This window comes from Saccostrea echinata, unplaced genomic scaffold, assembly GCF_033153115.1.
Source record: "Saccostrea echinata isolate AGI-Se365-2 ecotype Australia unplaced genomic scaffold, CSIRO_AGI_Sech_v1 ptg000043l, whole genome shotgun sequence".
In the NCBI taxonomy this organism is placed as follows: Eukaryota; Metazoa; Mollusca; class Bivalvia; order Ostreida; family Ostreidae; genus Saccostrea; species Saccostrea echinata.
This window is the reverse complement of record NW_026889792.1, coordinates 1,418,098-1,445,486: the sequence shown is the minus strand read 5'-3', so window position 1 is coordinate 1,445,486 and position 27,389 is coordinate 1,418,098. Positions and strand designations below refer to the sequence as shown.

Here is a 27,389-nt window from a genome sequence, read left to right as displayed (position 1 = left end):
TAAAGCCTAATCTGGTGACAAACACGGGGACTGGAAGTAATGTAAATATTGAGTATGTGCATGTATTAAAAAATGTCCTTTTTATACACACACATTACTCAATATCTTCCAGTGCCCGTGGTGACAAAGGGGCTGGGGGATACGTCCCCTTCCAGCTGAATTTTTCACTGGACATGCTACTGGCTTCATAGTACCAGAGTACTGTGTATCGGGACAAGCCCTCGGTCCGTAAGACAATATCATTTTAACGATAGAACGTTCTATCCACTGGCTTCTTCACAAAATTGGAAATGTGGTCATTAATTAAAAGAAAAATATGCTTTCTATAGCTTATAATCTGAATACGTGCTCTTTATAACTTGTTGAATATCGTTGCTTAACGAATGTTTAGACGTACAACTTACTCTAACTTTTTTTTAAACTTACCTGCGTCATGCTTCATTAATTCTTCTCTACGCGACGAAGCGTGTAAATACCCAGCAAGTAAGACACGGATGGCGGTCGACAGAAGATAGGGTTGTTAGATCACAGGACTGTCATCATGACTATGGATCTTCTGCTGTTACTAATAGCCTGTCTATTGTCGCTAACGATTTTTCCCGCCAAGTGTCTGAGGCTGGATGGAACACTTTCAACCAAAGAGGTTTGGAAAATATTTATATTTGTTTACATAAACCTTCACTGTCGTTAGCTTTTGTAAAAATTAAAAGTGAATAGTTTGGAGATACTCAAAATAATTTTGTTCTCGTTGTAGGACTGGGAATTTTTAGCAAGATTTTGTTTTCTTTCAAATAAAGGGTCTCTAAGATTTGAGTTTGAATACCCAGTGGTAAGTTCAATGTTTGAATTTAAATACAAATAACTTAAATCTTAAAAATAATGTTAAAAACTGAATTTAAAAGAATTGGTGTTTTTTGTTTATTTTGTAAATTAGTATTTTTGTTTAATAGTTTAGAACCACAATGATTTATAATATGTGTAGAATCATATACTTTATTCCATTTTTTTCTATGAACTGAATGTACCTGAATATATGTCTTTTTGTAATTATAATAATTAAGTTTACTCATCTATGATTGTATTAAGTTGTTCATTCTGTTACCACTTTATACAACTTGGATGACCAAAATCTTATTGAAATGTTTCAAGTATACCTGTACTAAGGACAAAATTACAAAATAATCATTCAATGGTGTATTAAGTCTTTTTCCATAAATAAGTTTGATCTCGGTGTGCTATATTGCTCAGGTTAAACAGCTTTATAGAATTCAATAGTTATGCTTCACCTGATGAGAGGATTAAGTTTTCATTCTTTATTAAGAAGATTATTATATAGATTGACACACTGCTCTTAGATGGCATATTTTACCATTCCTTATAATGTTCTCAATGTTAAAGAACTGTGTATTGATAATTGCTTGAATTCTCTGGGGAAAAGGTTAATCCTGGGTTTTTTTTCCATTTTGTTTTCAAATTAAATTTTGGGTCATTCTTAAGAGGAACTGAAAATTGAATGTTGTAAACAAAATTATACCAAAATTACACAGGAATTAGATGATTAAATATTATTAGGCCAAACAAAAAAATATGTGTGGTTCCGGTTACACTTCCAAAAAAAATTAGGGTAGGTAGGTAGGGATTTTTTTTTTTTTTTTTTTTTTTAACAAAATGATTTTCTTAATTTTTCTAAATAATACCTATCACTGCTTTGCAAATGGCATTTAGATGTGATGTTATAATATACTAGTCAATATTGGTAGGGGACACCTACATGCTAGCTTGCTTTGGACTTAATACTATTAAACACTTGCACTATGTTTTGCAAGGAGGCCGTCATTGCTGAAACTAAAACTTAAACCGGAGCCATTGATGGAAATCGGGGAAAATTCCAGAAAAAATATGAAAATTGCCAAAAAAAAGTTTAGGGTCGGGGGTATAAAATAGGGAAGGTCGGGTAACCGGAACCACACATATTTTTTTATTTGGCCTTAACTAAAACTTTAAAAAATTATGTGCCTGAAAAAGTTTTTTAAAGATAATCTTAAAATTAGTGTGTCTTAAAAACAGTTATGTGCCTTGTGTTTTCTACTCACAGATTTTGAGTATAAAAGTTTATACTATGCTGTCCAACATCTTCATTTCTTTAATGCGGATATTGGATTATTAAAGATAGAAAGATTGATTGATTGTATGTTGTTTTATGTCCCGTCGAGAATTTTTCACTCGACATATAGAGATGTCACCATATACTGGTGAAGGGCTTCAAATTTTGACCTTAACTTGGCACTCAGGGCCATTGAGCAATGAGGGATCTTTATTGTGCCAACGCCTACCGTGACACGGGGCCTCGGTTTTTAAGGTCTCATCCAAAGGACCTGCAACTTTCACTACAAAGTGCCAAGCGCTTGGCAAAAGAACAGTTGCTACCAATTTTTTTTATCCACTTAGGTCAGTCACGGCCGTGATTTGAACACATAACCTTCTAATCACGGAGCGAGCGCTCTACCGACTGAGCTACCGTGAGGGTTAGATAGAAAAAATAAACAGACACCATGTACTTCTAGCAATATTTGCTCATTTTTGGGAATTTGCAAAGATGATGCATCTAAGGATGCATGTCACTGCCATATTACATTTAATGCTAAATTTTCCAGAGGATAAGGATACCTAATAGGTATGTATGTAGGCACATACTTTTTATTCAGGCAAGTGAAATAGTCCCTAAATCATGTAAATTAAGCACATACTTTGAAAACATATAATATTGATCTCTGTGCCAATTTAAATGAAACTTGGCACAGGGCATCCTTGAGTGAAGGGAATTCAAATTTGCATGTTCAAATGAAGGGTAACTCTTTCAAGTGGAGGTCTAATCATAGATATTAACAAAAGCTTTTTCCATTTAATACTTTTGTAATTTACATGTATAACTTTATAATTTAACAGGAATATAAAACACAGAATGTATTGCTGTACTTTGATGAAGCTAGTCAGTGGGAATCTGTATATAAAAAATCTTTGGTAAGTATACTCAAGTGTCAGTTATGGACTGAGGCCATCAATATCATTACAATTTTTTGTTTAATGTACATTACTCTTATGTATATTTTCAAGATAGGTTGGAAGGAAAGTGTGTTTGTTTGTTTGTTTGTTTTTTTTTATTATTAAATTATGAATCAGCTAACAAATTGATAAAAGTTATATACAAATTAACAAATTTATTCCTCCATAGTTCTTACCTAAACTTCATTAAGAAGGTAGATAAGATTCTGATTGTGGATGGATTTAAAATGAAAATGTAACTATGGTTATTAAAAAAAAGAATAATCCATAGGTGAGAATCTTTCAAAATGCTTCAGTTGTACAGTTTTGGTTTTTTTTTTTTTTTTTAAGAAAACATTTACATTCATAATTCTGACAATCTAAAGATAAGTGTTTCAAGTCCAGATGCATCTTTTTTGTTTCATACCTAATTACAGACCAGTAGAGCAACAGTCTCATCAGAGACATTTTGTTCAGATAAGTTTCATGTCTGCTTGTACCTATTCATTGTCTCAAGCCACGATCCGGAGTCCGCATATAGCTCTCTCCTAGCCGTGACTGCTTGATCACAAAAAGTGTCGTAATCTTGAATATTTATGCCTCTGTATTGTGACGTCATGTTCAGCCAATGACAATATTTGTTTCCATCGCAATTGAAATCAACAATTGACATCAATAGTATACAAGAAATGTTTCCTATACTGTGATTGGATATTGATAGGTCACGTCAAAGTTCATTATCCGACTATGTTTTACTCGCACTGGTCAATATTTTAATGAGCTATGAAATATTCTCTTCTCATTCAACCATGGACAGAATGGGAGAGGATCGTACATTTTGGCCGTGGTTTGCGACGATGGTACCTATTGTTTAGGTACCTTAGTATATAAACCATTTTTGTAAAACACTGGTGCTATTTTGGGAACCAACCAATCGAAAGTTGACCAATAAATCTATGCATGATTAATTGTAAGAATTTGTTTATTACAAAATTGCTTGCTGAGCTCATTGACACAAATTGTTAAATGTTCTTCTACATTGATTGTAAAGAGAACCTATTCTTGAGTTCAGTCTAACCATGCATTTATCAATCATGGCAGCTCTGCTGGCATTACGTCTTTTATGATGCAGTTTGTAAGTTTCATCTTTTAGGATATACAGTTACCGGTATGTTTATCATTGGCGTATATTCCTTACTGTCCATGTATAGGATAATGCGATGTCGGAGACTTAATAATTCACCTGAGGGGTGAAATGCCAGGTATGGGTTTATGTGTGCAAGAAGGGGTATCCCCCAAGAGGGTGACCAGTGAATATAATTATATAAACTTGTGTACTTTAAGAAACCAACATGAACATAATTTACAACTTTGAGAAAATTTTATTCCCGTTCAATTAAACCATTTACAGATATGGGGTTTAATTACCGGTATATGTGCAAGAAGGGCATGGGTATCCCCCCAGAGAGGAGGGGGTGGAGGTACTACCCAAGAAAAAGATTGAAAAAGGGTTATATCAGGGTAGATATTCCTCTCCAAGCACCACAAGAAAAAAAAAAAGTATTTCCTTCATCGATAGAAATTCTCAATGGACTTGCATGAGGACATCCATAATTGTAATTTGACCAGTGAATATACATGTAATTAATATATAAACATATTATAATACTTTCAGAAACCATCATGAAAATTTTACAACTTTGAGAAATTTTACTCCCGTTCAATTAAACCATTTTCAGTGCTATAATTGGTAAATAGGGAAACTTCCATATAGAATAATCCAAATTTGAACAAAACTTTTTTTTTTGATTTCCAAATACACAAAAACATCTTTTTTTTTTAATTTCTGTTCAGTTTTTATAATGGTCGGATAAGTAAAATGCCGTTTGCTAAGAATATGTGCGTCATAATACAAAATGACAGTATTGACTTCTCCCCCTTTTTTTATCCATATACAACAGTATTTGATTTTAACACCTTGAAAAAATTATGTGTAGACTACAGCGCCATTTTGCCTGGATATGGATTTACACCACTGTTTATAAAACTGTGTGTTCAAGTGGCCTGTTTACAATTGGGCTGTGGGTTATTTCTTTTATTTCATGGACAGTTAATATCCAGATACTAGACCACTGATCTAACAGCTAAACCCTAATAAACACATTTCATAATTGTACTTACTTAAGGGATTAGAAATCTTAAATCTTAACAATGAAGTTGTTTCGTTAACTTAACGTGATCAGCTGGTCTGAGTTTGTGAAAATCATGTCATTGAAGTGAAGAGAATGCCAGATAATCAATTCACTACAGTTTAAACCATCAACAGTCATGAATATGTATACACACAGGTACCATGCACCCCCTTGACAATTTCTTTGATTGTATATATACATGTATCATAGTGTACTGTCCACAACAGTTTTTGGTTTTGATTTGATCCTCGGTTGATATCAAAGCAGGAATAGAGCTAGTGACATTTAAGGGTGTATGCACATTCAAGAGGTGGATGTATTTGCTACATGTATATATATGTATATAAATTGATTTGATTGCATTTGTTGGAAGGTTTTTCCACCCTCTTACCTTAAAAAAAAAGAAAACGAAAAATGGTATTTTGCCTTATATTGATGATTATTTCCCAATGATAATTAATGTAAAAATCATTTTATATTTTTCGACTTTTGTTGTTGTTGCATAAATAAATTAGTTTACTTGTTTGATGATACAATTACTGATATGCTACACATATTAAAATATTGATTGCTTTGAAATAATAGTGTTTAATAATAGTACCTCTCCATGCAGAGTTTTCATTCCCAAAACTTAACGAAACTGAATGCAATAGATATTAAACATTGAGGATATGGGTAAAATCAAAGTTACATTATAGACATAATGGAACAAAAATGTAAAATTAAATAAAATTTATCTTTCTTGTAATTCATTTGTGTTCATATAAACTTTAATTGCTATGAAAATGCACTGTGTCTAATTTAATATCTATTTTTTTTTTTTTACCTATATTACTAATCTTTGGCAAGTTTTGTTCCACTAATTATATGTATATTCTCCATAAGGCCAAACAAAAAAATATGTTTGTTTACTATTACATGCTGAAATAAAATAGGGTTGGTAGGTAGGATTTTTTATTTATTTTATTGAAATTTTTTATACACAAATTCACATGAATTGGTTGAAATACAAAATAGTTTTACCATTATGTGGTGCTTTTTGATTCTAGTACTTTCAGTTTCGATTTCAAATGCTTGATCGATTAAGATGCATGTAAAAGTTAAACTGTCCGGCGAGTGACTTTGGAAAAAATTTGAGTCGGCGATTAAATATAGGGTCGGTTGGGTAACTGTAAACAAACATATTTTTTTTATTACGCCTAAGACATTATTCCTTTTGAAATTGACTGTCTACATATGTATGTTGTTATTTTAGAATACCAAACTCTTGCTTTAATTACTGAGTGCACCATTAAATTCAGCTTGCTGACCAAAGAAAGCAGAGATGTGTAGATAAATATAGTAATATGTATAGTATACAGTAAAACTCAGATACAAAGAATTCACTTATAAGGAAATCTTGGTTATGAGGAAACTTTTTTGAATTCCATAGAAAACCTTTCACAGTGTTTTCCATACTGATATAAAGGATCTTGATTATAAGGACACAACATTTTAGGTCCTAGTGACTTCCTGATGACCAAGTTTTACCTACATATCAGGACAGTTGTAGAATAAAATGTATTCATACACTTCATTGGCCTATTCTTGAGACGTGCATAATATTATATTCATAAGTCCTTAGACCAACCTGTTTACATTAAGCAAGGACTTAAATATACTCTGCATTTAAAGATGGTAAAGTTGACTGGAAGTGCTTGCATTAGGTTCCTTGGAAGTATTTCGTGTCACTGAAATGGAAAATATTACTCTCTATCATTGGAAATATTAAACTCTTAGGTTAGAATATTTGTAGAGATATTTAAAAATGACAAGTATATTTTATTTATCTTCATCTGGTAACCCCAGAGTCATATAATATTTGTCCTTTTTGTCAGCATGTTCAAGGTTTTACTTGAGAGGGAAATGGAAAGATATGAATACAACGAAAAAATGTGTGGAGATAAGAACCATATTGAATATTGATCCTCATAGTTAAATTTAAGACATCAGCAAATTTAATTTTATTGTACAAACACCCAGCTTCACCCCACCCATATATGGCCAATACATTTTTTTAGGTACCCCATTTCATACCCTTTCTACGAGTGACTGTATTTCTATTAGAATTGATTATATTTAAGTGATTGTTTTTAAATATGTATTTATTATGATGAGGAAAATGTGATATAATAATTCAATGATTAATCTTGCAGTCATGTGATCAAAAAGTTGCCGTATTAAATCCTGCTAATAACCAGATCATAGCTCTCTCAACGCTTTACACCTGGTCTGGGTGCAAAGAGGTCACAGAGAATGGGGTCACAAAGGTCAAATGTACTGGAGGTCGAACATTCAGGTCATCAAGGGAACGGTGGTGGTTCATTGCCATAAGTCGCTGTGACCCAGGAACGACGGTAAGTACTGATATACCAGTGTTTCTGCTACTTTTGAAAACCAAAGGTCATTTATAACCCTTAATTTTTGGGAGTCAAAGAGAATTTTTTCAAAATGTATTCTGGTTTTGCCTTCAGTTCTTATAAGAGATATGCTTGCTTACATCATAATTTGATGTTTAAAAAAATGAACATTTATTTACACATTTTACCAATTCCGCCATTTGGGATTCTTGGAATACACGTTAATCAAGAGCAATATATATACATATATACCTGAAAGTTGTTTGAATGTTTTACAAAACTGTTCCTCAATGATTTAAGCTTTGCTGACCTTTCTACTAAAAATATCAGCCTTTTTGACAAAGCCAAACTGAAATTAACATGTCGATTTAAGAAGCAATAATTTTTATTTGGACTTCTGGTTTAATAGATCGTTCGAAAATTTAGACAGATTGTTGTCATTTAAATGTCATTCCGATCACTGCCGATTTATTCCTAGAAACTTTGGGCAACAATTTATTCCTAGAAACTACGAATGTATTAAGTTAATAAACTGGTTCAATCCAGGCAAAAACATTGAAAAATTTGTTATTGTATTTTTTCTGTGTCATGATGACCTTTAGATGAATTTTAGTGGGTAACAAGTGTTTTTTGTGCTTAAAATACCCAGAAATTTGTGTTAACAGAAACAGAAAACACTGTATACATTCATTCTGTTTGTATGATTTTAATGGGATATGAACAAAAAGTCCTGTACTAAACTGTACTAAACTAAACGTGACACAGGACAAAAGTTCCAGTCCTAAATGGTGTGAGTTGGACAAAGGCATATCTTAAGAAACTGATGGTACTCAGGTAACTGCCAGGACTTGAATTCATTCATCATATAAGGATGTGAATGCAATAGCAGAAGGCTCAAGTGAGCATTTCTGATCGAAATTTGTCTGTTGTTGTCATTGTTGTCATTGGCATTGTCGTTGTAAACTTTTCACATTTTCATCTTCTTCTTAAGAACCACTGGGCCAATTTCAACCCAACTTGCCACAAAGTATCCTTGGGTAAAGGGGATTGTTCAAATGAAGGGCCACGCCTTCTAGGGAAGATAATTATGAATTTGTGAAAAATTAATGGCATCATTTAAAAATCTTCTTCTCAAGAACCACTATGAAAGTATGAAACTTGTGTGGAATCAATGGAGGTAGTGTAGATTCAAGTTTGTTCAAATCATGACACCCCCCCCCCCCCCCCTTAAAAATCTTCTTCTAAAGAACAGCAAAGCCATGATTGGTAATATCTATATGCAAGCATCCTCATTTTATGTAGATTCGAGTTGGTTCAAATCATAACCCCTGGGGGTAGGTTGGGGCCACAATGGGTGATCAAAGTTTTACATAGGAATACATAATGTACATAGGAAAATTCTTTAAAAATCTTCTTCTCAAGAATAGCAAAGCCACGATTGGTCATATTTATATGCAAGCATCCTAAGGTAGTGTTACAGTAGATTTAAGTTTGTTCAAATCATGACCCCCGGGGGTAGGGTGGGGCCACAATGGGCAATCAAAGTTTTATCTACAGTAGGAATACATAGGAAAAAAATCTTTAAAAATCTTTTTCTCAAGAACAGCAAAGCCATGATTAGTCATATTTAAATGGAAGGATCCTCAGATAGTGTAGATTCAGGTTTGTTCAAATCTTGACCCCTGGGGGTAGGGTGGGGCCACAGTAGGGGGATCAAAGTCTAACATAGGAATACGTAGGAAGAATCTTTAAAATTCTTCTCAAGAACAGCAAAGCCATGATTTGTCATAATAATATTAAAGCATCTTCAGGTAATGTAGATTCAAATTTGTTCAAATCATGAGAATAGAGGGACCATACAGCGTTTTTTTTTCCTTACATAACTGGTATTGATAAACGGTACCATTCCCAATGCCAAAAAACGTTAATTTTTCCCAATTTTGAGACTAAAAATTCCCAATTCAACGGCCAAGCAACAGACTACGATGACATCATATTTCTTTTTATATGAAACATTGTACAATTTGACTAATTGTTCCACTTCCGCTTAAATCGAAAGTAGAGATTAGTCGTGGTGTAGACAGCATAGTGTCTTACATTTTGACAAATTGAAAGCATGAAAATGCGAAAACAAGGGACATTGTAATTAAAAAACAATAAATACTTGTTGTTTATTCATTTAAACACGGAGTAATAGGTAATGAGGTTGGAATAGACGCAAAATATGTTTCATATGTTTTTATGACAGAAAATTTTTCTTTGTTCTACTTTGATGCTATTTTTCCCAATTGAACCGGTACCAGACCCTTTCCCAATGGGTAGAAAAAAATCGCTGCCATAACAGGGGATCATTATAAGTTATACAAAGGAATATAAAGGATATATCAATAAATATTTTCCTCTTAAGAACAGCAAAGCCATTTTGTGTCATATTAAATAAATTCAAAAGCATCCCTAGGAAGTGTAGATTCAAGTTAGTTCAAATCATACCCCCACACCTGACCACTTTTATATTTAAACTTCTCAAGATTGAACTGATTTCTGCTTTTCCCAAGCCAAAGTGTTCAGGTAAGCAATGTGGCCCCTGGGCCTCTTGTTCACAGTATACTGTTGATTCTCATAACTTCATAGGCAGGGGCCTACACATGGTCCCTAAATTTCAACTCTACCTTTACACATGGTCAAGGTTAGAGGGGAAAAAGAATGAATAGCAGCATACTTGTATCCTTTTTTGAGCTCACACAGTCTCTAGTTTTGTTTCTCTTTCAGGGAACTGTTGGTTTGAACCTAAAATACTCACTACATATGACCAATGCTAAATCTGATGATATCCTAAGGCATGAATTCTCAGCTGATGAATTTTGTATGTACTCTTCTGGTTCATTTATTGATTTTCAGAACTTTGAGATTTTTATTAAATTCACTCAGTTGTTGATTTCCACTCCATACCCCCTTGATACAAATCCTGTAAAGAGTGTATTGTTTGTTTTGTAGATATCCTGCCCATTGATATTTCCTTTACCATTATGTATGCTTTAGTTTTGGGTGTGTCCATATTGTTTGCACGTAAGTAGAAATATTGTACTGATGAATATTTAAAGCACCTGACAAGTTTGAAAAGAAAATGTTCAAGTTACAAATGCACATCATAATAAACTCTCTTGGAAAATCTGTTGTACATTGATTTTCAAAACTTCAAAAATACTGGACCATGCAGTGATTTTTACTTATACTCATTCACTTATTTAAACATATAAAGTGTTCATTGAAAATCAATTTGTATAAGTTAATGCATGTAAAAAAAGTACTTCCAAGTTCAATAAAGACATCATTTCAAGTTACAAATTATGCGTCAAAATTATTTATTTGTTCTTGCAATGTATTGTTCTTTTTAATACGTACATATATTAATATTCTTGCTAGAGTTTTTTAATTTTTGGCAAAACAAAACCAAAAAGACAGCTAGTGTAACATTCTATAAAGAGGGTGTCTGAGGAATGTTGATTTAAGTAGATGATGAATGTAACCTTTTGACAGACTTGCTGAGACAGAGACAGTTGTTCCACACGACGTACAAGATGTACATGGTGTCCCTGGGACTCTGGACCTTCAGTCTTATGTTATACAGTATAGCTTATGGAAAGTACGCCAACACTGGTTATAAAGAGTCAGGAACGGAATATGCAGGTAGGTTAGAAATCAGTCTTGTACAGTATAGTTTATGGAGAGTACGCCAACACTGGTTATAAATAGTGACAGAAACGGAATACACAGGTAGGCTAGAAATCAGTCTAATGTTATATAGTATAGCTTACGGAAAATATGCCAACACTGGCTATAAAGAGTCAGGAACAGAATACGCAGGTAGGCTAGAAATAACTCTTATACAGTATAGCTTATGGAAAGTACGCCAACACTGCTTACAAGAGACTGGAACAGAAATCATACAAGTGAGCTGGAAATCATACATTTGAATTACAAATTCTAAAGTAAAAGTTATTTCATAATTGTCATAGTCTGTATGAAATGATTCATCAAATGATAATGTGTCTAATTTAATCAAGAAATTATCTCCCAATTAACTCTTTTAAGGTATGTAATCAATGAAGTATACAGCTGTAAGTTTTAGTATGAATGTATTTTAAAGGGGAACAACTCTTACTTCCTTGTTTTCTTTCCAGCTCGAGGCTTTGGGACTCTGAGTTACCTGACCTTTATATTGCTGTTGATTCTGATGGCCAAGGGTTACACAATCACCAGAGGAAAGCTAACATCAGCCAGTACAATAAAAATCTCTGTCTTCTTTACCCTGTATTTTGTCACCTTTGTGATCCTGTTTATCTATGAGGCTTTGGTAAGTGGAAAATTAATTAACCTTTTCAGAGACTGATTTCCATTGGAAACATGAGTTTACACTCAGTCTTATTTTCTCCCATTATACCTTGCAGGTGTTTGACCCAGGTGAGGTGCTGTACCTGTATGAGAGCCCCCCTGGGTATGGACTGATCACTATGCGCCTGCTGGGCTGGGCCTGGTTCTGTTATTCTGTGTTCTTCACCCTCAAACATTACAAGTCAAAAGCCATGTTCTACTATCCATTCTTCATCTTCTACACTGTCTGGTAAGTGATTAATTTTGTATCTCTGTATTTATCTTAAATTCATTGTTATTTTTTTTTATTATAATATTGCTTAAAGCTTTTTAATTCATTTGAAGATATTTTGAGTAAGGAAAATAACATTAACTCCAGTACTAGTTTGAATTGCATTTAGATTTGTTTGTATTTACCGGGTAAAATTTGAAGTTGCTGACTTATTTCAGTGGGAGTGTCTACCTTCTAAATTAAAATATGGATTTTTTTAAAGGTTTTGGGCTAGTCCCATTGTAGCTATAATAGCTCTAACTGTCATGGATCTCTGGGTCAGAGAAAAGACTGTTGTAGGGGTAGAAAATCTTGTCGCATTTTGTGGACACATGTTCTTTTTGGTAAGAGCTTAGTCAAGTCTAGCATGCCTCTCTGTATAGAGCTTGGTCAAATATAGCATGCCTCTTTGTATAGAGCTTGGTCAGGTCTAGTATGCCTCTTTGTATAGAGCTTGGTCAAGTCTAGCATGCCTCTTTGTATAGAGCTTGGTCAAGTTTAACACGCCTCTGTAGAGCTTGGTCAAGTTTAACATGTCTCTTTGTATAGATCTTAGTCAAGTCTAGCATGCCTCTCTGTATAGAGCTAACTCTATGGTAGATCTAGACGTTTAATTTTAAAAACAAGGAGAGTTTTGCATACAGAAATGATCAAACTCCATCATGGTAGATGTACACATTGTAGTTTAAATGTTCTCTCTTCTCTTTTTAATGTGAAAGCTTTGTTATAAAAATGCTTTTTAATTTTTTAAACAGTTTGTCATTTTAACGTATTATACATGTTCCCATGAGTTTTGTATAATATGTGATTTTAGACTTGTACAAACTTGAGTAATTAGTTAATTAGTAGCTTAATTCCTTTATTATTTATTCAGTTTACTACAGTTTATTACAATAATATTGTAAAAATTGTTTAGTTCATCTGTTATAACTTTATTTTTTATTTTACATTTAAAGACAGAGATTTTTTACCGGGTGGTAAATTCCAGGTGAGGGAGGGGCTTATTTTGTACAGGTGTGAATGCCCTGAGGGCTAGCAGTCTACCTGCGGCCATTTGTCTCCTAATCCCTATACACAGGAAGTGATTTAATACACAGCAGAGTACCCAAGAAGTCAAACTTTACCTGTGTTGGGATTTTGAGATGATTTTAAAATAGAAATAAAAAGTTGTAAATAAATTTTAATCTCAATAATTTTTATTAATTTGTAATTGAATATGTGTCAAAGTATCCCCGCCCATTAAAAAATATTATTATTCAAAGTATTTGTTGAGCTATGAAAAAAAAAGTTATACCAAATTTTAAAGAAAATCATAATTATTTCAAATATTAAAGGTGTGTATGTATATATATTATCACGCTAAAAATTTCATAGTAATACAGCTTCTCCATTGTTTATACCATGTGTGGTAAATATCAAAGAATCAAAAGTAAATTTGATGGACACCAGGAGTGTCAAACAAGGTGTACAGGGTATACACAGGGACTAGTAAGTAAATGTCAATCAAGTTCTAGCACCCAATGATGTACCTTAACGTACTTGATTGACAGGGGTACACAGACCAGGTATTTTTGAAGGCGGTGCTTAAAATCTCTGCCTTTAAGGGAGCTCTAAACACTTATGAAAAATCTTTTTTGGACTTTGAGGAAATTTTATCATATAAATGTATACATACTAAATTTGACTTTAGTTTATTTCAACACAAAGTACCTGCAATATTTCTCAGGAAAATTCTTCAAAGAGAGTGAAGTATTAAAGAATGGATATCCTTGTCTGTTACTTACATTGGGAAAATACATGCATATTAAATTATGTTTTTAGTTCCTTTATCTTGGTCGAATATAATGTTAAGAATACTTTATTCTTTTTCAAGATGTATCATGTACTTCTGGATTCCCATTTAATTCATTTCACATCAAAGGGTAGATCACTCTAACTGCATTAAACTAAAGTGAGCAGGTTCCGAGCTTCCTTAACTCTATGAATTCGAGAAAATCTGAAAAAAATGAAGAATGTAAATCATGAATGCTCATCATGCAGTTTGCATCCATAATTTTTTGTTAAGTAACTACCCATCTTTTCTGTGTAAATGCTACTTTAAGCTCCTACAGAATATTGCAGTATGCAAAAACCCAAATCATTCACTTGCATTCCTCATAAACTGGGGTTTATTTTTTTTTCAATATTTGTACTTTGTTTAATGCTAATGAGGACATGTTAACATATTTCAGCTTATTTATTTATTTATTTTTTTTTTTTAGATATTAGTTTGTAAATACTGATTAGCTAATTGCTAACATCTTAGTATATATGTAACTTAGATTTTAGTTAATAGATAGACAACATTAATGCTTTATAACTCACTAAACCCTGCTTACCTCCCCTGATTAAGGTTCTGGCTTGGGCCCATCACATCACTGTGTGCTGCTTTTGCCATAGATAAGTGGATCCGAGCTAAGACCATTCATAGTGTAAATCTCTTTGTCGAACTTCTTAGCCACTTGTTCTTTTTAGTAAGTATAAACTCATGTATGTTTAGTTTATTTTATGTATAAAACTAACAGCTTGACTATTGCTTAATTTAAAGAAGTGCTTTTTAAAATCCATTCTTCAATATTAATCTATTTACATCAAAAGTTATTTTACGAACATTAGATTGATTTTCTTCATTATGATTTTCATGCATTTTTTATGAAACAAAAAAGTTCAAACTCTGTAATTTTTGTCATGAATATACATGAATATGTAACATATATAAATTATGTAGTGAAATTGTGGATTTTATGCTGTAAGTAATTCAGTTTAACAAATCCCGGGCAGTGATGTAGACACCTAACAAATTGTGATTCAGAGGAAAATATTTTTGAAAATTGAATTATTTTTCATGATATACATAATATTATTAAATTAATGATTTTTTTTTCATAAGAAAAACTTGATCATTTCTTTGTGGATTTTATGATAATTATAGTTATTTTCCATTATACAATTTGTAATTGTTCCAATAGATACTGACAAGGCCACAAGCTGCCAACAAGAACTTCCCTTACCATGTCAGAACAACACAGGTGAGCTAAGTGTGAAAACAAACACAGGTGAGCTAAGTGTGAGAACAATTAACACAGGTGAGTTCAGTGTGAGAACAATTTACAGTCACAAAGCACACTGTGCTTTCACAAAGCACAGTGTGAGAACAATTTATACAGGTGAGTTCATTGTGAAAACAATACAGGTGAGCTGAATGTCATAAAACTATATGTTAGCTAAAACCACCAGAATAGCACAGGTTAGCTTAACATCAAAATTAAAACAATTAAGGGCACCGCAAAGCGGAGCATCCCCTCACAAAAGAGTATATCAATCCTGATATGAATTGTTACTTGCTAAACTTTTGCTACACACCCACTCACTCCCAATCCCCCAACCCCACCCCAACACACACACAACACACGAGCGTTGCAACATCCTCTCCAACTTTATTGTGAGGGGATAAATTTATTTACCGTTTTTTTTTTTTTTTTTTTTTGCAAGGGAAATACAATTTTACTTTTTATATTTTCCTTGGAGAATACTTTTATAATTGCAAGTAGATAAAAAGTTGACACTAAGTTTTGAATATTGAGCATGCTGAGTTTTGATGTTCCATGTCATGAGGAATGTGGACCGCTGCTACAATTTAATTTATGAATCAGTGTTAATTTATTTTAGCAGTGATCATTATAAATGATTTCTGAGTAAGTGCCATACTCTGCAGCTATTATTGTTTAACTAAAACTTTTGCCTTGCTGCAGGAATAAAAACATTAATATTGATTTTCGAAATTTTGTACTGATTACAGACAGAACAATCAATTCCAATCTGATTAAAATCAGAGATCCATTGATCCGCTCACATAGATCGCTACACCAGGATCTGAAGAAACCCCATTCAGGGTCATCTCCTGGTGACGTTTCTAATAAAAATATTCATTAAAATTTTGACCAGTCAGAGAGATCGTACTTAAGCGACATTCGGAAAAATGAATGTAGAAGTGAAAGTAGCTGTGGAGAAGATCTTACCATTTCGAACAAAACAAAGAGCTAAAAAACAAGGCAAAAGCAAGTACTAAATATATTTCTTTTGACAGGCTACCGATAACTAAATTCCGAGATACTTCTAAATTCTTACAAGCAAATGTTTGATTGGATAACTGAAAGGTCACCGGGAGATGACTCTGAATGGGGTTTCTTCAGATCCTTGTGTAGCGATCTATGTGAGCGGATCAAAGGATCTGATTTTAATCAGATTGAATCAATTCTTAACCAGTGTGTTTATTAATTTTTCTGTGCTTCAATTTAAACAATATGGCATAAAATACATACAATAAATCAGAACTGAGACAACCCGTAATTGGCGACTTCACTGTGCATAGGCAAGCTACATGTATGTAGCTAAATAAATAGTGATTTAAAGCTGTTAAGAAGTAAATGTTTACATGCGTAAAAAATACCAACAATAATCGTGGATACGTAAACCTGTTATTGACCACTTCACTGTACGTAGGTAATTTAAGCTAAGTAGCTATATATGATGTTAACAAAAATTCAAACCAGATTGCACACAACTCAATTATAATTATTTACACTTGGAAAAGCAAAATGCTGTATGTTATATTTTATTATCCCCCTCGTTTAGTTTTAGTTATGCAGGGGCTGACAAAAAGATTTTTAAAGCACTTGCCCACGGGCAAGTGCATGGTCAAATTTCACTTGCCCTACTTCAATTTTTACTTGCCCCACCGTAAACTATAAATTAAAGATCACACTTATGACAAAATAATTTCGATTTCATTTAAAACAACAAAACATACTTCCTTTAATTCTTTTATTGTTGTGTACTATCCAGCACTTTATATTCATCATTATGAATTAATTCATCACCAAATCGAACAATTTTGCAACTTCGAATGTGTTGTTTTGAATATTAATTGGCGACATTTAAAACCACCTGCCAGTAAATTTGTACTAAGTACCATACAATCTGCTGATTGATTGATTGTATGTTGTTTTACGTCCCATTCAAGAATTTTCCACTCATATAGAGACGTACAATATGTGTCACTATCATATTTCAGCTAAAGTCTTGATACCTGCTATTTGTTAAAAATAATTGTTTCCGACCGTTGTTTTTCTTTTTTCATACTTGGTACATGTATGCCTAGACGGTAGTTATGGACGATGTACTTATCATCAGCTTTTGATCGTTTTCTGCCTCATAACTGTTAAAACATTCTCCATTTCTCCAATGCCAATTTATCTCTTTCAATTAAGTACAAATACATGTACCAAAAACTTGTAATGGTATGATGACACAATTAAATTGGTTTGCATACATGTACGAAGTGTGATAAGCAAAGGAAGATAACTCTCACAACAAAATAATTTCAATTTTGTGTAAAACTATAACGTTTTTAAAAATATTTATTGATTGGTTTTATTAAAGTCACTTGCCTACAGACAAGTGCTTGTTAAAAATTCACTTGCCCGCCTCTAAAATTCACTAGCCCCGGGCGTCGGGCAATGGGATTTGTCAGCCCCTGGTTATGTGATTGGAATATTAAAAGGTCAGACAATAGATGAATAAATTAAAAATATTCATACGTGTACATCAAGGCAACATTCGATCATGGCCGGTGCAAATTCACTTCTGTTTCGCACAGGAAAACTAACCCACCCACAAACAAAGACACACAATTGCATTACTACACTGTATATCCCTTCCAACTCCGTTGCGAGGGGATAACAAGCTTAAAGTCAGAAGAACATGGGTAAGCTTAATAACAGAACAACATAAGTATCTTTATTATTCATTGGTAATGATTGTGGGTGCAGGAATTGCTGAAATGAATGTTAGAACAATACAACACATATTATCATTCATTGATAACCAGGTCACAGGGGAGTAGAGATTTGTGAAATCCTTACCATGTTAGAACAACACAGATGAGCTAAAGAAGATGGGTGAACAAGGCATGCAGAATGCCTTTAGCTTCAGATTTTAAAAAAAAATCATATTCAATTTGTGAAATAGATATTTAAAGTAAAGTTCTCATTATTGAAATTTATGAAATTATGATCAACAAAACTTTTCTGAGAAAAAAAGATCTCAAAAAAATTTATTCTTTTATTAAAAAAATAAAATGGTATTTGTGGGATTCGAACCCCTAACAATAAAAATCTGGAGTATCATATTGCTTTGAGACTAACGTGCTAACCACTACGCCACACAGCTCCTGATTAATAGTGGCATTTAAATCATGTTTGTGATATGACGCTTGAACCCTTGACTCAATGGACTTAAGTATTTCTTGGAAAGATGCGAATGCTTTTTCATAAAAGTGTACTTTTAAGGTATAGTGGGTCTTTGCTCCATGTTTTTGTAAACCAAAAAATGTATATTTTATGCAAACTTTTAGGATTAACTTTCAAAAAAATGGAGCGAAGACCCACTCATATCTAAAAATTTTGTTAAAGTGTGAGAAAATGATCCTTTTTGTCTTCTTTAGTGCGTGTATGCAATTTCGTAGGCAAATAATTATACCCCCGCTCCGAAGGAGAGGGGGGTATACTGTTTTACTCTTGTGTGTCTGTCCGTCTGTCTGTCTGTCCGTCTGTGTGTCTGTCTGTCCCTAACAAATTTTGGTCGCAGTTTTCTCAGCAACTACTCATTGCAGATGCTTGAAATTTTAGCACAATCTTTGTTTAGGCATGCCATATGGTGGGATTCATTTTTGTATGAATCCGATGTCAACTTCCTGTTTATCTGTGCGTCTGTCCGTATCATACCTAACAAATTTTGGTCGTAGTTTTCTCAGCAAATCAGTGATTATTTTTGGGTCAAAATGCTACCGATATTCGGCTGTTTCCCCTCATAAAAATTAGCTATTTTTTCCCAATTATTAGTATATTTTTCCCAATTTCAAACATACGGAAATTACGTTTTAATTTTGAACAGAAGTCGCTAAATTTGCTGACAGAGTAAATACGTTTTTAGCCGGGCTTTGCTGAAAGCAAAGTCCTGGCTGTAGGCATCGTGATCGACTGCCTTACTATAAATAGCACATGTTCAGAAAAGTAAACAAAAAGCCTAACAGCGTCAAAGCAGACGCTTCCGATAAACAAAATAGTCACATTGAAAGACGATACTTAAACAAATATATTTTACATCTCAATCTACGGAATTGTTAATTGATCAATATTTTTGTTTGAGAATTAAATTGTATTTACTTTATTAGGGTAATCGTGATATAACAATTTGTGCACATACGCTACTGAATGCAGATTGTAAGCGAACTATTTTCAATAAGCGCGGGCTTTTCGACAGGTTGCCTATATTTCATATCGTTTTCGTCGATGTTAAGTGAGTGGTTATATTCTCTGTTTTGTCTTTCAGCAAATAAATAGATAAGTAAATTGGAGTTTAAAGAATTAATTAATGTGCGTTATGCCTGAATTAGGTCGCCTGGCAATTGTACATGGTGTATCTGGTGTATCTAGTCGGCGATAAAAGGACTTTGTTTGAAACTTTAAGAATATCTCTAAAAATATGTGCATTTCTTTAATTATGAATTACATAAATTATTAAACCAATATGAATATAATTTTTTAAAATTAAATTCTAATTCAAATATATCTAAAGAAAAATCAGCAAACCATATGGTTCAACAATCTTTTAAAAAAAAGTTTGGCAATTGACAGACAAACATTTTTTGTAAAAAATTAATTGTTTTCTTAAAAGTTAAAGTAAGTGACCTTAAATGTTTAAATTAGTGACATTAAATAAAACAAATGACTTATATATTCTCCTCACTAGCCATATGTTATTGGTAGAATTAAAAAAAATTGTATGACATTTATTGTTCGTTTACTGATATTATAGTACATTGTATAATTAGTCTGAATTTACGTCCGTGAAGCATGTATAAACAGTAAGCTCACTGACAATGTCGTGATATCTGTAATTGTTTTTTAAAGATCAGTATAGCATTAAGGTGTCTTGAATGGCAAGAAATTTAATGTAATAATGAATTTTAAAAACATCGGTGGTCATTTATCAGATGTAATTTGGTACGATACCGTGTTAATTCCTGCTGATATTTTCAGGGTTGATCTTGTGAAAACGGCTTAACAGGAGACAATTTATTAAATTTTTCCTTTCAAAATAATTGCAAAAAGATGATGATTTTATGATTATATTAACGGCATAAAATAACAGCGAACACCGACTACTTGCAGCAAACAAGTGCGCCGCCATTACGAATTCGTAAAACAAAGAGACAGTTACGGATACTCGTAATTTTCTGAAAAAAAAAATGTGTAGGAGGTCAGTCGGGTATAACCGGAAACAAACAAATTTTTTTTAGCCTAATGATATATGTATGTAAAAATCTTACAGTTGTAATACTAGTAATGCTGTAATATTTTCAATATATTACTACTCAAATAAAAAAGTTAAAATTTGAATGCGTTTAAAGAAAAGGGTTTGAAAATACGGTATTACTTCGATAACCCTGAATGCAATTAAAATAACTTTCTCCTTTCTAATAAATAATTTCGAACAAAAATCTTTATGATGGTTAAGATCTTGTGTTTGTTTGTTTGTATGTTGTTTAACGTCCTCTCGAGAATTTTTTCACTCATATGGAGACACTACCACTTGCCGGTGGAGAGCTCCAAATTTTGTCCTATACTCGGCACTTATGGCCATTGAGCAGTGAGGGATCTTTTTCGTGCAATTACCTATTGCGACACGGGACCTCGGTTTATACGGTCTCAACGGAAGGACCGGTCTCCACGTCCCACAGTGGGATTCGAACCCGCAACATAAGGATTAACTCCTTACTTCGCGACTCTAGAGCAGACGTTCTTACCACTGCGCCACGCGAGCGACTAAGATCTTGTGTAAAGGTGATGTAAATGAAGTTCAAAACTATTTGTTTTCTTTCATAATATGAAATAAACAATGCGATTCCATTTGGTTAATATTTTAATTTAATAGTATTAATTTAAATGACTGGGATAAAGATTTATATTCTGTGAAGCATGGAATATAAATAAATAAAAATGTAAACTTTAAGATAGAAATTTCATGTGAATATGTTTATGTATAATATATAAATTATTTATACCCATTTAACAATCAATTTAGCGTCGAAAAAAAATTTTATGCTTACAAATTCAGATCAAATTTTTAGTGAAAAGTCAATGGTATGTTTTGAATGTGAAAATTTTGTTCGAGACTTCTCACCTTGGATTCATCTCGCATGTGCTCCCAAAGCGCTTTACAGTATATTGAGCGTGCGCGCGCATTCCAAAAAAAAAGTCTTAAAACACATGCAAGCTGTCAAGGGTGCTGGGAAATAAAAATCGTTTATGTTAATATATAATTAAAAGAAAACAACATATAAAAATGTTCATTAGTCTTTATCTAAATACAACACATTATAATTTTTCAGAAAAAGTTGGTTAGTCTTTGCTTCAAAACTTCCTGTTCAGAATGAAGAGCCATCTATGTACGAGCCATAAAGACCTGAATACATCATGATTTTCTCAGGCAATGACCATTATGGCCGAACCTGGAACTAGAACTCTAGAGACTCATATTCATGTCATAAAGATTAGGTAATTGTAATTTTCGTGCAGCTGGTTTCCTAGAGGACCAAAAATAAAGAATATTTCTTTTCTGATTAATACAGGCATGTAGTATCATTATCAGAAAAAAGGAGAATTGTCCAAACCCGAAAATCCTATTCCGTTGGAGAAGGAGTAGGGGTGGGCTACGACTTACTTTCACATTTCGAATTTCATTAATTCATTACCCAATTGCCGTACTTTTAATATGCTACAATAAAATGATGGTACAATCTAATTAAAATTAGATTATCCATTTTGCTTTTAGTAAATCTGTTCGTCGCTCGTGATAAATACCTGGTTTATATTACGAAGAGTGAGATGAAGGTTCCAATTTAAATTTGATTGCGAAGAGTCAATCAACCTAATAATTCAATGAACATTGTCCATAGTAAAAGTTTATGTTTGAAAAATGGTGACACCCCTAGCTCCTCCAATACTATATATGTGCCTGTATGAATCAGCAAAACCACTCAAAGTGCACTGTTACCATGCATAACCATTGTGAGCTTAATGTTTAGAAAGGTATAAATGTATTTTCATTAAAAATATCACCAAGTCCTATCCTGGGGTCTTAACGTTGGGTTCTGGAACGTAAATTATTGGTAGATGGGTTATTGTTAATCATAATCATACAAACTCTACCTGTTAAATATCAATGGTCAGAAAGAAAGATTTTCAAATATGTACTTATTTAGGATTAGACAATACACTCGAACATATTAAAGCCCGGACCGTTGACGGTAGCTCAGTCGGTAGAGCGCTCGCTCCGTGATCGGGAGGTCGTGAGTTCGAATCTCGGCCGCGACAGACCTAAGTCGATAAAAAATAGGTAGCAACTGTTCCTTCGCCATGCGCTCGGCACTTTGAAGTGAAAGTTGCGGGTCCTTCGGATGAGACCTTAAAAACCGAGGCCCCGTGTCACGGCAGGCGTTGGCACGATAAAGATCCCTCACTGCTCAATGGCCCTGAGTGCCGAGTAAAGGTCAAAATTTGAAGCCCTTCACCGGTATATGGTGACGTCTCTATATGAGTGAAAGATTCTCGAATGGGACGTAAAACAACATACAATCAATCAATCAATATTAAAGCCCGGCTTTCAGTACTTTCAGTACTTTGATTATTCTTCAATTTTATTCTCCAAATCCATGCATATGCAGCCGATTTTTTAATGAATGTGTAAAACAATGCAGATATCCATATAAGCAGATAAGTAGCTTATAAAATCCTAAATGAATTGGTAAATAGATCCCAGACACAAGTCATGTTGCATGTTGACATAATGATTTTGGTTTGACCGCCATTATTACATAGAGGACCAGGCTAATATCAGGAAATGGTCAACACTACAGGGTTTCACTAAAATAAGGAACAAACAAACAGTAAAGACTGTAAACTTGATTACCAATATAAGACAGTTTACTAAATTATGAGTCTAAATGCTGGTCATTTTTTTATGAAATTAGACAAAGCAATTCCAAGAAAATAGATACAAGGTGTGACTGATATTTAAGCCATGTTCACATTCAATAAAATATTCATGTTAATTTTTTTTTAAATGATTATTTTATGAATTTAAATCAAGTTTAGAGATAAAATCAAACAAAAACTGTTGTTGTTACTTATGTTCGATTATTTTATGTAATTTTTGGCATTCTAATTTACTATAAATGATTTTTCCCAATTTGAGGAAAATGTCGCTAATTTTTCCCAATTCAAAAGGAGGGGGTGGTGGTTTAAAAAACAAAAAAAATCACTGCAACTACTTATCGCAGGTGCTTGAAATTTTAACACACTCTTTGTTTAGGCATGCCATATGGTGGGATTCATTTTTGTACTAATCCGATGTCAACTTCCTGTTTATCCGTGCGTCTGTCTGTACCATACATAACAAACTTTGGTTGCAGTTTTCTCAGCAACTACTCATTGCAGGTGCTTGAAATTTTAACACACTCTTTGTTTAGACATGCCATATGGTGGGATTCATTTTTGTATGAATTCGATTTCATCTTCCTGTTTATCCGTGCGTCTGTCCGTATCATACCTAACAAATTTTGGTCGTAGTTTTCTCAGCAACTACTCATTGCAGATGCTTGAAATTTTAGCACAATCTTTTTTTATATAGGCATGCCATATAACGGGATTCATTTTTGGTACAAATCCGATGTCAACTTCCTGTTTATCCGTGCATCTGTCCATACCATACATAACAAATTTTGGTCGTAGTTTCTCAGCAACTACTCATTGCAGATGCTTGAAATTTTAGCACAATCTTTGTTTAGGCCAAATGTTGGGATTCATTTTTTTTACAAATCTGATGTCAATTTCCTGATTATCACTGTGTTTGTTCATAACTGAACTTGTGTATTCGCATCAAAGCGGGGGTATTATTAGTGAGCATTGGCTCACAGACTTCTTGTTTCAGTCTTTGTGAGTTTTTTGTTAATTGTAGAGATTTTACCATCTTCGCTAGCCAAGGGTTTCTGATACGCTACTCTCCTCATAAGCCCTTGGCATACGGTGTTAAAAAAAGTTGGGATTTTTTTCTCAAGTTGTGATTGGAGTTGATCGACATCGTTCGACCAATCAGCAATTGTTTTTTGTAAATGACGATATTTGCGTTCGGGATATTTCTGGACTCTTTAATATCGAGGATGAAAAACGCAAGTAAACAACGATCCGTAAGATAACATGCCATTCTATGAATAGCTATATGGTGCCAACCAATATCTTAAGCTACGTGCAAAATATGTGATTAAGAATCAATACTGAAGATGTAGATTTGCATTTTAACATGTTTAAATAACAAATTAATTATAACATAGCTCAATACCTTCTTGTTAATTATTCTTTAAAAACATTATTTTTTTAAATATGCTTTTTATTTCTGTCGATGACGCAATCTGTGCGTACCTGGTAAGAACCGTGATCATGTGACGAAAACAATCCCGTCTTTTGTCAGCACCGTATGCCAAGGGCTTATGAGGAGAGTAGCGTATCAGAAACCCTTGGCTAGCGAAGATGAGATTTTACATAAAGTATACTTTAATGTTAGATGAAATATCAAAGAAAATTTTTATATAATTGAGATTTTATTTTTCACTTTATGTTTGTCGCACTATAGGCATTTTGCCTGCCTTGTTCACCCATCTTTTTGAACAGTCACATAGTCACATTTATCATTCATCTGCAACTTGGTTGGATGCAAGATTTATTAAAATCTTTCATATTGGAAAAAACAAAACAAAAAAAAAAACAGGTTGGATTGTTGTACATTGTCTTTATTACATACCCAACTGTTTGTCACTCAGTTTTACTGTTGAAATGCAATCATGTGATGGTGTGATCCGACGTTCCGGATCACCACACTGTGGTTTTCTGAATCCATATCACCCCTCTCTGAAACTGATGACGTAGTACACAGATAAATGACATTTATATTTTCCCGCATCAAAAAGTACCTTGACAAAATAGTTTGTTTAATGGATAAAAGTTATGTAATTGATCCAAAAAAGTTTTCTTTTATTATATTTTGTCTATATCATTCACTGTCATAAGGTTGATTTCAAGAACTGCTGAAAGCTTGTCCATCTTTATATGTAAATTCTGATGTAGAGTTCTTGCTTTGAAAGAGGTTTTCTTGTACATGTATCTATCTAATTATAACACACAAATTATATCCTATCTCTGTGTAGATTGGGTCGTTAATGGGGACAGGGGACAGTGAGTTGGACAGCTTCAGTTCTCATCCCTATGCTGAAGACTCCATGAGTAGAAGGACTTCTGTTGACTCAAAAGGCCCGGATTTCTCTGGCCTCTTTATAACGTCCAACTCTCGCAGTACAGACAGATTGGTGCCCAATGAAAGCTTCAGCGAATTCCCAGACTCTACTATCAAAGTAGAGAATGCTGCTCCTCCTTCTTATAATACTGTTATGGTAGGTATATTGTACAAATATTACTTTTGGAGGAAATCAAATTTGTTGCAAGTCCAAGGCAAACAATTATTATGAAATTGAGAACCTTCACAAAAGTATCTTCCTCATAATATGCAGTATCCATGCAAATTTCTGATTAAATCTTCAGAGTCCTAGACGACATAGTGATAATATCGTACGTCGACCCAGCGGAGCAGTGCTGCCACCTATTAGGCGTAATACAATGACCTCTACATCCCTGGGGTCAGACATGTCCTCGGAACCTTCCTCACCTCAAGGAACGGCTGCCCTCTTCACCATTGGAGAAAAATAGACATTTTGATTATATGTTAACACTAAAGGTATTATTGAAAAGCTGTGTAATTTAAAAAGGAGACTGCTCTTAAGAACGTTGTTACCTGAATAGTAAAGCTGATTTATCATCAGAGAGAGAATTGATGGCTGTACATTGTTAGCCTATCACTAGTAGTTCATTGTACAGAGAGTCACTCAGATGAGCTATAAAATAAATGTACAACAAACACAATATGGCCTGCTTATTGCAATTTTTAATGAGAAAGCAATATATGTTGAAAAATGGGAATACAGATACTTTCCATTATCCATTTCTTAAATGCCTGTTTATTGATATTTTATTTGGAAATTTCTCACTGGGAAAAAATAAGAAACAATGAATCATGTATTTCCTAGAAAACTATTTGGGCAGGTGTTACCAAAGTCTATAATAATCACAGTCTTGTGTGATTGGTCAAATTAATTGGTCAAGTTTGTACTCACCAATGCTTGTCATATTAATGTATATTCTTGATTTGATTTGAAACAAAATGTAAATTCTTAAAAGATAGCTGGTACATGTAAATGAATGCTGTAACATACTGCAGCTATATTCATAGGAATATTTTTAAGTATTCATTGTTCCAGATGATAAATTAGCAATGATTTAAGGAAAAATTATTTTTTTTTTGGAACTGTACAGGGCATGCCTTTTTTTACAGTTTTTTTGTGGAGTTGTATTCTTTTCCATTGTTTACCTTTGTTATGGGATTTTTTTTAATGGACTTTTTTTACATTACATTTACAAATCTTTGATTTTGTGCTTTTAATTCCGTCCTACATTAAGAAGTATTATCTGTATACATTGTTTTTCTTTGTATTTATACATGCCCTCTTTCTGTTGTTGCTTGTGATTTTCTGAAGTTCTTTTAAGCAATGATATATCCTTTGTATCAATAACATATTGTATTTCTGTTTTGTATTTTATCATAGTTATCAATTTTAAAAAAAATTGTGAAACTAAATTGACCAAGACATTGTATTACTCACATGAGGTGTAAATATAATATATAAACAGACTTGATTGTTAAGTTTCAATGTTGGATTTCCATGTTTTATTTTATATTCCCCATATACACATCAACAGTGTCTCTAGTCCATCTCAGTCGGGTTTGGAGATTGTTGCTATTTATTTCTTGTCTGATTAAAAATATCTATATGACCATGATTTTCAT

General features: G+C 33.2%; 1 protein-coding gene across 2 annotated transcripts; it reads left to right on the top strand.

Moving 5' to 3' along the window:
* The first annotated feature begins 413 nt into the window (after positions 1–413).
* Positions 414–26,998, top strand: LOC133201324 (transmembrane protein 145-like). 2 transcript variants are annotated; one of them, XM_061337124.1, is made up of 13 exons: positions 414–643; positions 755–829; positions 2,947–3,021; positions 7,430–7,630; positions 10,403–10,496; positions 10,628–10,699; positions 11,171–11,320; positions 11,815–11,987; positions 12,082–12,254; positions 14,668–14,788; positions 15,284–15,343; positions 25,639–25,881; positions 26,030–26,998. In XM_061337124.1, the coding sequence occupies exons 1-13, from the start codon at positions 542–544 to the stop codon at positions 26,192–26,194; spliced, it is 1,704 nt and encodes a 567-aa protein (XP_061193108.1). In that variant the 5' UTR covers positions 414–541; the 3' UTR covers positions 26,195–26,998. The 2 variants fall into 2 exon arrangements, with proteins under 2 accessions (XP_061193108.1, XP_061193107.1); XM_061337123.1 differs by lacking the exon at positions 14,668–14,788 and adding an exon at positions 12,499–12,619.
* Positions 26,999–27,389: the final 391 nt, after the last annotated feature.